At 35.9% G+C, this 13,783-nt stretch overlaps 1 protein-coding gene across 2 annotated transcripts; it reads right to left on the bottom strand.

Moving 5' to 3' along the window:
* Positions 1-1,342: 1,342 nt before the first annotated feature.
* Positions 1,343-12,635, bottom strand: LOC125673162 (uncharacterized). Of its 2 annotated transcripts, none has more exons than XM_048909567.2 (2): positions 11,451-12,635; positions 1,343-3,377 (listed from the first exon to the last, which is right to left on the bottom strand). In XM_048909567.2, the coding sequence occupies exons 1-2, from the start codon at positions 11,819-11,821 to the stop codon at positions 2,279-2,281; spliced, it is 1,470 nt and encodes a 489-aa protein (XP_048765524.1). In that variant the 5' UTR covers positions 11,822-12,635; the 3' UTR covers positions 1,343-2,278. The 2 variants fall into 2 exon arrangements, with proteins under 2 accessions (XP_048765524.1, XP_048765525.1); XM_048909568.2 differs by lacking the exon at positions 11,451-12,635 and adding an exon at positions 8,348-8,754.
* Positions 12,636-13,783: the final 1,148 nt, after the last annotated feature.

Raw genomic sequence — 13,783 nt, 5'->3', positions numbered from 1 at the left:
GAAATAGAAAGTCTTTGGGACGAGACCATTGAGGATATTATCTTGTATCAAGGTTTAAGTGAGATTCAGTGCGAATATCTATAATTTATTATATACTTTCAATTTCATCTCTTCTTTTTTCTTTAAAAGTTTGCGGGCATATATCACACGATATATGCCCGGAAACATTCCGGCCCGCAAACATTATGTCACAATCAAATTTCTACGCCGTTAATTTTCAAATTTTTCGTGTTTTTCATCTTTTACTCAGTTAAACCAATAAAGTTATTATTAAAAATAAAATTATTGTTAGTTTCTAAATGAAATTGAAAGTAAATAAAAAGGTTATACACTTTGTATGGGAAATATGACGACCTCGTTTTTTGTCGCGAACGGACCTCGCAAGCTCGGTCCGTCTACGCGCCAAAAAACTCGGTCGTCATATTTTCCCATACAAAGTCTATAACCTATAAGTATTTTGAGAACTTAGTCTGAGTCAGTTTCTGTGTTTGATATGTGCAGTTTTGATCTGGAGGAACTTCATACAGTGAACAGTGATGTTGTTGTTGTGGGCGGGGTTTGAAGAAAAGTGTGGGTTATGTACAGATAACCCACACTTTTAACAAAAGAAAGCACGCCAAACTATGATACAATGGCTAAATATAGACCAGTGAATCACTGGTTTTTGTCATGCAAAGCCACCTACATCGATGACACTGCTAGTCGGGTAGTCCTCCATTCAAACTACAATATCAAAATTGATTTCTTGACTGCTACACCGACCGTAGAACAGGAGTCCATCTTCAAACGACCATCATAGTCGGCGCCAGTTTTTATTTTTCCAGCTGTTTTTGTTTCTTACATTTGAAAAATTCGAAGTCAATATTCGCTAGGATACCGAGTGTGATAAAAAACAAAAGCCTCATACAAATGTATGTTGGATTCAAAAGATCAGGTAAACGGAGTTATCCGTAGTCAAAATCAGTGTGCCAAGAACGGCCTAACAAATCGGTATGAAACACGTCAGACAGCATTTGACCCAATGCGAGGTTGTATTGACGAACTAGATCGTTATAACGACCATAGAATGTGCAAAATGCTGACTTTAAACGAGACCGTTGGAACCCCTGCACCATCAACGTATTTGTCAGTAGCCTGTCTCGATTCAAAAACTGACCATACGCAGAACAAGCTCAGTTGAGAGATATAAACACCATACGCAGGTGATAATGGAATATTGCTACATAGATATGGGAAGTTGACGATGGAGAAGCTGAAATCATCCCGTCTGCCATAAAGCTGAGTTGTTGATTTGCCGTCAATATCTACTTTCAACAGAATATCTAAGTATGAAACAGAAGTGGACGACTCTGTGGTGTCTTTTATTTCGACTTCACCAAGATATATCGAATCGACATATGAATATAAAAGAAGTGCTGTATTTATAAACCCATCTATCACACAATAATCCATATTTCAATACAAATTTACTAGGAATTCTAATATAAATAAATAATAATAATAATAGCACGAGTTGGGCTCGTACTCACGACCTCCCGGCTACGAAGGGGACGCTCTACCACTGAGCTACCTCGACCGTGGGGATATCGTTCATTGCGTTTTGTAGTTACGTATGTCTCAGGTGTGTCGTTTTTGCGGATATTCCATGAAATCATGTTCATACATTTATCAGGGATTTCCCTATCATGCTAAATCATTGTTGTTTCTTAGAAATGTAATCTAGAATGAGTGTGAACTCGGGACTAGTGCACTAAGTGTAATAAGCAAGATCTAGTCCTTGTTTATAATAGATCTAAGAAATATTTTTGTTGTATTTGTTGCATTTCAAACACAAGAATGATTTAATTTTTATTTCTTTTCCCTTACTTTTGATGAAAGTTGAAGATAACGAACAATGATCAATCTCATAACTCCTATAAGCAATACAAAATAGAGAGTTTGGCAAACACGGTCCCTGGATATACCAAAGGTGGGATCAGGTGCCTAGGAGAAGTAAGCATTCCATGTCGACCGGTATGATATGATAATATTTTTCAGATTGTTTTGCATAATACATTAATATTTGACATTCGTAAAACTGAGTATAAAGAAATTTTAACAATTTAACACTTGACAATTATCATGAACGCAAAAGTGAAAGCAAATGCCTCTCACAATGATTTGATATTATTTGCGTAATAATACTTGACGTTATTTATTAAATAAATTACATTTCAAATATATATAGTGGATATTACGAAACATATTGTATCTTTGCCATGCACATACATGTAAACTATCAGCTGACTGGTATATCATTGTTCTGTATCATATGATAGGGGCAGTTCTCAAATGCACATAAGGAATCATGATCATGCTTTTTGCTGTGAAAGTCTCGTTCAATTGACATCATCGTAGCAACATCGTTCAAATGATCTCTGACTCGTCGATGGTCATTGTCCGCGGCGGACCGGATCCTTTCCAACTTCCGTTTCTTTTTCCGTGTAGCATCTGGTCTTCTGCTTCTGCGCACATTGACGTTCCTGTTTGAGCCGGATGTTTGAGAGTTTGATATGTTCGGTAGCTTTCCTGACTTTTTCACGTCATTTTTCACCGATCCTGATCCATACCGAGCGATCCTTGATTCGTTGTCAACATCGTTGATTTTTGGCAAAAACAGATGAAGTTGCGCTTGTGCGTCATCGTTCACCCGAAAGTCCACTTTGAAGTACGCCTCGGAGGTGTTTTCATCCTCTGAATTATAATCCTCTTCCTCATCCTGTTCGTCCTCTTCTATCCCTTCCTCCATGATAGACTCCTTTGGCGGATATTCCTGAGGAATTTGTAGTCCTTTTGTGATTGGTTGAAACATCGGTTCTACTTTGGGAGTAGATACTTCACTGACGTTGGTCCTACTGAAAGGTTCGTGCACACTTAGTTTATAAGTACCATACCTTCTCACTTCACGTTTTGCAGTACTTTCAAAACCTTGTGAAGAATGAATTGTATGACGACGTTCTAGTTCACCTTTTATTCTGAGTTCCTCTTCTGCCTCTTCCTTTGCAATAATTTCTAGTTTTTCAGTGGCTTGTATCAGTCGCTTGAATGTCGGCGAATACGAACGAGGGTGATAACCGTATTTCGAAGGGAAGATAACTTTTTCTTTCCTTTTATTCAATTTGAGTCTGTATTGCATAGGTTTCACTAACTCGGCGAAGAACCGGACATCATTAAACTGTTGCGAGGTATGAGGTCCCAGTGAGGTGGTTGTAAGATTAGCGAAACTGGCCCTTAATTTCTCGGCCTCGTCATTTGATTCCAACAGAGCTCTCTCGCTGGCGCTTAAGTGCTTTCCAATCTCTGTTGAGGAACCACCGTTTAAAGTCAATCCTTGTAACCTGAAAAGATAGGTGCAATTCTATTTGATACTTTAAATCATGTAACAAGATATGAAAATTACTTAAATCTATGCACAATATTTATAGAGATATATTTTTGCACATATATGACAATTGGTCAGTATTTGTAAACATATGCAAATAAAAGTAAATACAAATCTGTAATTTTTTACATGTAAATAAATTCAGGTTAAAGATTGCATTTGTAAGTGAGGCTCTAAAATTAAGATATTTTAATCATTGATTTTGATACCGACCGTCTAGAGAAATACAATATATATCGGGTTGATCAAGCCTCGTCTTTGTTTGGCCGTTTATGGGGTTTGATTAACCCGATATTTTTTTTTGCTGTCGACAATCGGTAACAAACCCAATAACATTTTTCTTTTGTAGGGGACTATACCAAAACACACAATTTATGATTTCTTACAAATCTGCTGTCTTTATCTTTGCTACTGACCGTCTATTGAAATATAGCAGGTAATCATGTGAAGTGTTTTATCTAAAGAAAGAGGGAGATTCTTGCCCAAGGCAAAATAATACTTCATATGTAATTTGATAAGTACTAAACATTCTAGCATCTTTTCTAGGTAGGATACTGAAATATTTTTCTTCGAATTTTAGTTCAACCTTGTACATTCTATAGCTCGTAGTTTTTGACATCGTTAATGTCAGAATTCCATTTGTGTTTGAAATGATCGCGTAAAGTAAGTTTTACTTTTGACTTTAGCCAGTTTGGATTATGCATGTCATTTGTATAGTCAGGCATCACTACTCCGGTTTCTGATCTGTTGTGTGAACATTTATTGTCGCATTTTTGAAATAATCGAACTATACGAATGAGAGTAAACATTTATTATTTTCTTTGGGAGATTGCTCGTCAGCATTTATTCAGAAATATTTACTCGAACATAGCACACGTAATTAAAACATGAACACTTATAACCAGAAATCGTGGAAAGATCAGAAGTTTCTCTTTCTCTCACTCTAAAATTCTAAAACAGGCACGTTTTCAAATAATTAAGAAAAAAATTAATATTTACATATACTAATTAAAAATAAAGATTCAAATATTGTTTATGCATTTGCAAAACATTATATAAGGCGATGTTGCGCGTTAATTAGCGTTTCATATCCTTCTGGAATTCTAATTTCGAATTTTATTAAAATCTATACCTAGTTTCCATTGATTAAAATAATGATTAGATTAATCAAACAACATACCTCAACATGATCAATCATTTAAATCGTATGCTCATTTTCACCTTTCAAAAGTACTTTGTTGTTTCTTCCAGAACATTGTTTTGAATATCCGAAATTTATATATAACCACGTCCAAGATTCTCTACGTCACACGAACCATCTTGTATGGTACCGGGGTTACTGATTAATAATACCCATAATTAGTTCTGAATATTAATGAAAGTATAAATCATAGTTTAAATGGATATTGAAGAGAAACATCAAATATATTTCACTAAAGAAAAGAGTTCGGTAATCACATGACCAAACCCTAAAGTCGGATCGACCCATTGTCCGCCGGAATTTAAAGCTTCTCTGAATAACGCTTTCGACAGTTGATCTACCTGAGGTAAAATTCATTTGATAAATTGTATATTCAGAAAATATGGTTGCGTAGAATCGAAAGCCTGAAATCAATTAGCAGTAATCGGATCGGATTTCCTTAATTTGACGTTTAACTTGTAGTACATCTTAGAGACTTTCAATGAGGTTTAATTGAAACATAGATTGGAACGATAGAAATGAATGAATGGGTGATGCTATGAGACCTATGACCTTTTATCATAAAAGACCTGCAACTTCTCGTAAATTTCCGTCGATCACTTGAGTAAATAATTGCATCAAAATATGAGGCCCAGAGTTCCATAAGATACGCGACTCCGCTGCATTGAACCCTAAAGCTTATTGTAATTTCGTCCATTTGAAAATGATTCGAAATGAAACAGACCTCTGATTTGACAAAGTCTTCGGCATTCATTATGGTTCATGCTGTTCGCGCTATAGACCACTAGAATCATATTTCTGACTCCAAGATTAAAGACACGCCGAGTGGTACTTTTATCTGTTTGCCCCTTGACAACCCATTCTTGTTCAGAATTTTTTTTAACTTTACAAAATACTTCTGATTGTTGGAGTGAAAGGTCAAGATAGAAGCTGCATGACGTACAACGGTCAAGAATTTACATTGCCATAGCTATGCTTGGTACAGCGTCTCAAAAAGTGCGTGTTAAATGCCGTCTTGATCAAAAAGCGAGCAGCATGCTGTTTTCGGTCCGTTTGTTTGTCTGTTAGCAACCTTATCATTGACCATATCGTTTAAACTACTACATGTAGTATACAACATAGAGATAACGTAACCGTCAATGTTAACGCTTTCTATGACTGATGAATGTCACCGCCATTCCTCAAGGTCAAATGTGCCACAATTAAACATGGTCACGCTCGGGGTCATACCTATATTATAGAGTTACTTTATCTATCTTTTAAAAGATTACCGAAGAATTTTTTTATCACATTTAAAAAGTTTCAACTTAAAAATTGACATGTTAAAGAACATATTGTTGTAAATTACTCCATCAAGTCACTATACAGCTGATATAGCATGACCTTTAAAGACAATGCCCTCCCTAATTAAAAGTCGTAAATGTGTTTCAGTATGATGAATCCCAACGTGCACATTACCTTACAACCGGTAAGCGAAGTCCGGTAAAATATCGAAATATCGGTCTCCTAAAATCTGGATCCAGGCGATACATATCTTAAAGCCAATATTAACGTCCAATATTAATAAATGGCGACCTTTCGTGTTCAAAAGATCCTGTCATCTCACGCAGTAGGTAATATTTAGGTTGATTCATAATTCATTCCACGACTCTCCATGGAAGAAATTCCACTAACAGTGGGTCTTAGCGATTCCAAAAGAAAAGAAGAAAAAAACTAGTCTGCTTGTAAACAAAAAGGTCTCATAAACAATATTGCTAGGTCGTGTTTGGATAAAAATTAAAATTCAACAAAGGTGTTTTAACAGGTGAGATCAGTGATCCTATCTGTATTCTGTTGAGGGTAGGTAATGTATTTTCGCTGAAATACGTTAGCGTGCAGTGAAAGACCAAAACAATAAGTATCTTCTAATCATCTCGAGTGCGCCCCTGGTAAAGACCGCGCCAAACAATCCCGCAGGGATCATCAACATGCCTCGGTTTTTGTCTTCTCGAATGATAAATCTATACGGCAATTCTAATACGTTGAATTATTTTCAGACCTCGAACCTGAAGATTGTCTAGTGCTGTAGATTGAGCATGTTGATATATATACACGTGTATATCGTGCACTAACACGCCGTCCTGCTTTACCCACCGTATCTTTGCATAAACACTAGTATGTCATTTCTATGACCTCTGCGCGACATATTCAAAAGTGTGCAACAGGTATATATAGAAAACCTGAGAAATGAGACTTTCATCGTGTTAACTGAATTGTCATCTGCAGATAAGACGAATCTTGTCTAAAATTCATGTAGAACATAATTGATTTTAAACACATGATTGTTCTCTGGTATAATATTCAGTACAAAAATTAGAAATAAAATTTAAAACTTCTTGGAATAGAATTTGTAAATTAGTACAAATGTATAAATTGTTATCTGAGCATCCATAAAAAAAAATATACGTGTTACTGCGGCCTTGTCGGTTTAACAGGGATAAGTGTCATATCCTGAATTAATCCTAACAATTACATCATACCCTGGTCAGTTCGAGGTTTATCAATCGAAGGAGTTAATCATGATTATTTTCATAACAGGATATAGAATTAAGCAGTGACTGTGATGATAAGCCCCTAGTTTCCTACTAATACTCTAGGACCAATCTAATTAACTGACCTTCGGACATACTGAAGTCAAAGAGTTCACCACACACCCGTGTCGACACAGGCCACGGAAGTGATTGATGACCTCTGTGTAACACCGGTGCACATATACATGTATATACGTAATATGTCAGAGGAGTTCAGTATACACGATATATAACACGTTTTCAATGAGCCTTGTGTAATATGCAGTGGCGGATTTAGGGGGGGGGGGGGTGGAACCCAATCCCCCGCTCTTCTTTTTTTTTTTTATCCACACCCGAACCTATGAAGGGTGTGGCGATTATAAATGAAAGGAAGAAGGAACAAGTATTTCAGTCGAAAATGCACCACTTTGAATCAATCTTTTTATTAAAAAAATCGGGGAGGCCCCGGACCCCCCCCCCCCCATGGAAAGGGGTTAAGCCCCTCCCATCCCCCCCCGTCGGCACTTTGAACCTCACCCCCCTCGTGAGGTCTAGATCCGCCACTGATACGCTATAGTCATTATTATACTGACATTGAATCTTAGTATAGTAACTTTGTTATTGTTTTCCCTTCTTTATTTACAATAATAAAAAAAAAAGCTCTATAACATTATTCTACGTGAATTTGTGTTTGTTTTTCCATTCCTTTTTCTTTACAAAAAATTGTAACATTATCGTACGTGACATTTATCCACAATACATTTGAATCGCGTACGTCACTAAATGTGCTGTGCAAAACAAAAACAAACAAAAACAAAAAATGTGTACCAAGCGTGAACATAATCGTTGAGATATATCTATATTTTGCGATCTAAGATTTTCTACCTATATTACAAAGTGATTCATAAAATGTATATACCAATCCCAGCCAACATCTCCATTGTGACATTCATTGTATCTCTCTGATAAAGAAACTCTAATTTTGAAACATCCAATTTTGATTCTCAAAGAAATTGAATTTTGAACAAGTTTTTATGAACAGTTATAATCTCCTAAGTTATAACTAAAATATCCTTTAATGCACTCAGCACAAGAGGATTTCGGAAATTTAATATAAGATTTCGTTTAATAAGTATATTGCGTGAATCATTCAATCCCCTGTAATATTTCCATTACCTTGCATTTTTCCGTGGTCGTTTTGTAAAATTGGGCCCCGGCTTCCGAACAAACTGCCGCGATAATTCCGGGTGTACCATAAGAAGCGACATACTAACTCCTTAACGATAAATTGAATTTCCCATCTAATAACCACATCTACCATCCACCATGGAAACTCTTGATGAACAATCTCACGGGGATATTAAACTTTCCTTTGTTGAAATTAGTCTTTGTAAATATAAGAACTGGTCTTTGGACACAGTGAAAAGCTTGGAATAAATACAAATAGAATACTTCGTTGGGCACCTGTCAATGCGCACAATAGAAATATCAATTCGCTATTGTTTGTAAGTAAAGATGACCCTACTTAAATTCCAGCCTTTGTACATCGGTAATACTCAGTGCTCTGAATAAAGTTTTACCCTGATAAGGTCTTCCTCTGCTACGCCCGATGTAAATTAGCGTGTCGAATAACTTTTAAATTCTTTGACGATGTTTTGAAAATCTTACATTAATTGTGTAGAAGTCGCTGGTCGGGTTATAAAGCTAATTTACGCACGAGACTTGCTTGTTTTGGTCTTGGAGACACGAACCTACGTATTTCTGAAGTATTTAGTAACATGGAACTCGAATCACTATAGTTAAGGTTATCAATCCATCAAAGTAGCTCCTCGAGTTCCTCTACAATTTATAAGAAATAAACACTTATATTTTCAAATTTTGACCCTTGGCTTGTACATCGACCACATCTGTATTGTTGTATTTAATAAATTGCCGGCTATCGTATCTAAAATTCGAAAATGTATTTACAGATCTTCGCAAATTGTAACTCAATCATATAATTTTCTAGCGCAAAGTGTAAAACATTAAGTATAGATTAAGCTAATGTGTGTCACGGCATTTCTCATTATATGAAATTAAATCCAATTAAATCACGTGAAATTCAATCAAGCGTAAAATAATTTTGAAATACATGAAATACTTTAAAATGAACGGTAGTAAGCTTTTGTTTTTATGAACTGTTAAAACAGGTGGAAAGTACTAATTAAATTTCAAGACAACATTGTTCGATTTAAACGCATAACCCCCTAGGTTTGCTTTCAAGTGTCGAAAAATCTAGTTGGGTTGGTTCTGTTACATGTACCCCCGCAACGGGGAAATTCAACACTCAAGAGATCTATAACGACAGATAATTGATATCCCCATCAGTTTCAGAAAGCAAAACCTTTAAATTTAAAAGAATTGTTAATACATCCGTGAAATAAAAGTCTGAAAGTCTCTTAGGAATTTGAATATCAGTATATATAGCGTATTTGTAAAAACATGTCTTTTCCCCGTCAATTTCATTACTATCTTTGCAGAAACTTTAAACTTACACTTTCGAAGCGAAACGTTTGGTCACATAAGATTAGGAATTTGAAAAAAGGGAGAAGAAAAAAGAAAAAAAAGGCGTATATGATATACCATTGTACAAAATATGTTTCGAAATTGTTTTGAAAATCGATTTGCGTAAATACATGTAGCTACATATTTCAGCAGCTCTGAGAATAAAAGGCTTTATTTCGCCTGTGTTCAACAATGACCGATTGGGCCATTTTAGTTAAAAAGCTACAATGTAAGGCCTAAATATTTAAATATATTTTCATATTCGTCATGTACTTCAGGGAGTGCAGACTGGAAGATTCACCGACTGAAAGCCTCCGAAAAACACAGAAACAGTGTACCTTGTGGGGAAATTTATCCCGGTGTTTAAGGTCGGGTATCTGACCTAATTTGAATTAATTTAAACTGTCGTTGCGCATGATATACATATATACTTATATATATATAGTTCCGATAGCTAGATGAGTACCGACCTGCATGTGTGAAGATGATTTAAAACCTAATAAATCTTTTAAAGCATGAAAACTTTGAAGAGGTGGGAAAACCTGCATGCAAAGATGTCTTATGAATTAAACCTGCAATGACACATATTATGGATTTATCGAGGTGAATTAGTAGAAATGGACTAATCCGTCAAGCTTGACACATAATTGATTAACATGATACTTATGCATCCCCTGTAGCAACTGACAAACAGACAGACGTGCTACGCTGTATAATGTGGCCTAAGACTTGTTATTCTGATAGTCAAGTGCTTTTCATTTCCTACTTTTCAACATTACATTACACCTCTTCAAGGAATCCCCGGAACCAAAGAGGGTTATGGATTGATATTTACAAACCTGTTGAATCCCGTGGCCAATGATTTATCGCGGATGTGCTATATTTGTGTGTTATATACTTTAACATAATTTACAATTTATTTATTGGCCATTTTCTGTATTAAGGTCGTCCTTTATTTCCTTCTTATTATTTTTAATTTATAAACATAACACCATTTAAAAATAATCGTAAATTATTATTATATAAAACATACTGCAACAAAAAACATTTCATTTTCGCAAGACAGTTGATGACTTCATAAAATTAGGACAAATGTTCACATGTAAAATTAATCTTTTTAAAACTAATCTCTGAACGCTCTATAAAGCGCGAAACAGGGTGATCTGTGTATGGTTATCAGTGACGATCTAAGAACGCGGTGACGGGGGTTAGAGACGGGTAGGACTGGAATGGAAAATCTACCCAAGTAAATGTTTCTAAACATCCAACCTTAGAACAGAATTCGAATGCATGTCTTGTTAATGGGATAAGAACACTACAAGTGCACTATTTACAGTGTTTATTGGTGTAACAAGTAGATCTTGTTCGGTTTTAAACTCCTCCCCTGTAAATAGTAATGGGATTTCAGCGACGATTTCTTCTACAAGAGCGCACAGGGTTAAACCCAGACTAAAACAGAACTTGTCAATCCGATATAATTCCAGGTATCAATATACTGTTATATTAACTTAAGTCTGGCTAGAAGGGTTTTTTAATATATTTGTTCGGTATATAACGAAGTTAATTTAAAGTTGTTTTCTCTTAAAAATATCAGGCCGTGATATTACAGGAGGTCTCAAATTAACTTATTCCAAAAAAAGATATACTTCTGTTATTTAATCTATTTTCAGAATCTAATTTGCAAGACAAATGACTTTTTAAATTGTAAAGACGAATTGTGATATAGAAAACTTACTCTTTATTTCTTTGTTTGAAATAAAACTCTGCCTGTTGCCTCGTTGGTCCCAAAACTGGAAACTTTCTCATTGACTGAAATTCCGTTTTGTCATCTTCCGAATTTTCCGATTCTGGACGACTGTTAAAGTCCGGAGGATTTCCAGGCGGCTGGAACGATTTTCTCTTCACTACACCCATTACGACACCGTCCACAGACCTGCTGCTCGTCGGGGCCTTGCCATCCTTTGAATCGCCGGTAAGCTGCAGAAGATCAAAGGAAGAATGATGACGTCGAAGGGGGGCCGCGAAAGAATTCCCAAACACGTCTACCGTAGTCGCCTGACGGTTCAAACGGCGAATCGGTCCAAAAGTATCAAAGGCTAAAGACATCTTGTTGACTCAAAATCAAATCAAGTCACAATCCTTTGATTAACATGGGTGCCAATTTTTACAATCCCGTTTCGTGTATTGTATTAAGTTAATGTACACTTCTGATTCAGAAAGCCTTGCGTCACATTGTTTGTAATTACGGTCTTTCAATCGTCTTAACGTTCCTGAGTATTTGGGAACACTTGATGTTTTGTGACTTGGCTAAGTCAACAAAAATTGTCATTTTCGTTATGAATTCAAATCCACATAAAGCCCTCTGATATCGCTGAGTTTCATAGGATGCCGCCTTATAGAACAATCGCCACTGCCAATCACCTTCTGTGATCCTGAATCGATATTGACAGAGCGCCTAGACAAAGTAGAATGGTTCAGAAGAGACCTTTGGTTACAGCAATAATGGTTAACAAACGGGTGTATTGTGGCGCTATGAATGGTGTTGAGCAGTCGTCATTGTCGCACGGTCGAACGTTTCACCAGATTTTAATATACCTATGATATGGTCCTCGAAAGGTCGTCCAGACTTTATTTATCACTTTGAAAATCTGTCACCCGATGTAAATCCCTTCAGGATTCTCAAACCGTTGGTTTAAATATCACATATTAAGTATATTTACAATGCAAACAAAACCCCCTTCTTGTTTCAGATCTTAACAATCGAATTCACTGCTATTCCGCAAAAAAGACGTAGCGGTATTCTCCTTTTTTTCTGTGGCTTTGTATTCCGGTAATAGATCTTAAATGAACGTGAATTATGTAAATCAACATAAATATGAATTAAAGCAGCGAGGTGGATTTAGCGTTTCGCAGATCAAGTGTCTGTTGGAATGTGACTAGTCCAGATCAATTGATTTTAAATATTCAAACCTGCTGGGTATTCCGCCTGTGTATCAGGAGATGTAAAAAAGAGATAGACCAATTAAATCGGAAAATGCTTTTCATCTGAATTTATTATAATCGCCGCTTTTGTTGAAGCCTTCCATTCATGTTTAACTTATTGATTTGATCTGATAGTTAAATTGTTGTACAATAGTAGGACCTTACCACAAATTATAAAAAGTTTACGAGACGCTCTTTTATAATTCGCCTTTAATGAGAGAATTAAAAAAGTTACAAAGTCGACAATGTTTTCTAATAGTCGAGTATCACGACAGACGATTGTGGTTTATGGCACCTGTTTTTACATCGTCCCAGATGGGCTCTAAAATTTCTATTATTCATGGGGGTAATGCAACCGTTTAATTCTATAAATATGGTTGAAATGAATCATCTATGAAAGATTTTATAACATATAACAATATGTATGTATGTACACCATTCTCAGCGTCAATCAATTTGATCCAAGTTTTGTTTGTTCACGTTACCCTTCAAAAGATTCCAGTGGGGATCCGGGTTAGAATAGGTCCTCAGTACACTTGCTTGTCGTAAGAGGCGACTAAATGGTGCGGTCCTTCGGATGAGACCGCAAAAACCGAGGTCCCGTGTCACAGCAGATGTGGCACGATAAAAGATCCCTTCCTGCACGATGGCCGTAAGCGCCGAGCATAGGCCTAATTTTTTCAGCCCTTCGCCGGTAATGATGACGTCTCCATGTGAGTAAAACAAAATCACGAGTGGGACGTTATACAATATACAAGCAACCAACCATTCAAAAGAGAGAATATATGACGTCAGAAAAAGAAGATATTATTGTTTTATGCAGAATGATTTTATATAATTATTTTATCATTTTTTACTTTAATCATGTATTTTTATATGACTTGTCTTAAAATGAAAACGTAAGACTTTTTATGACATGAATTGGATAGAATATGAAATATAAAAAAAAAAATGCAAATTTTGGCCTTCCCATTTTTTGGCCTTCTGCGTGTAGTTTCAATGTATGCTATCCATTTTTTTAATTATCCGAAAAAGATCATTTGATGTTAGAAAGTACTTACCCATTATTGCAAATAGTGGCTGTTT

The sequence above is a fragment of the Ostrea edulis genome, chromosome 3 (genome assembly GCF_947568905.1).
Source record: "Ostrea edulis chromosome 3, xbOstEdul1.1, whole genome shotgun sequence".
Classification (NCBI taxonomy): domain Eukaryota; kingdom Metazoa; phylum Mollusca; class Bivalvia; order Ostreida; family Ostreidae; genus Ostrea; species Ostrea edulis.
This window is presented reverse-complemented; position numbering and strand designations above follow the sequence as displayed.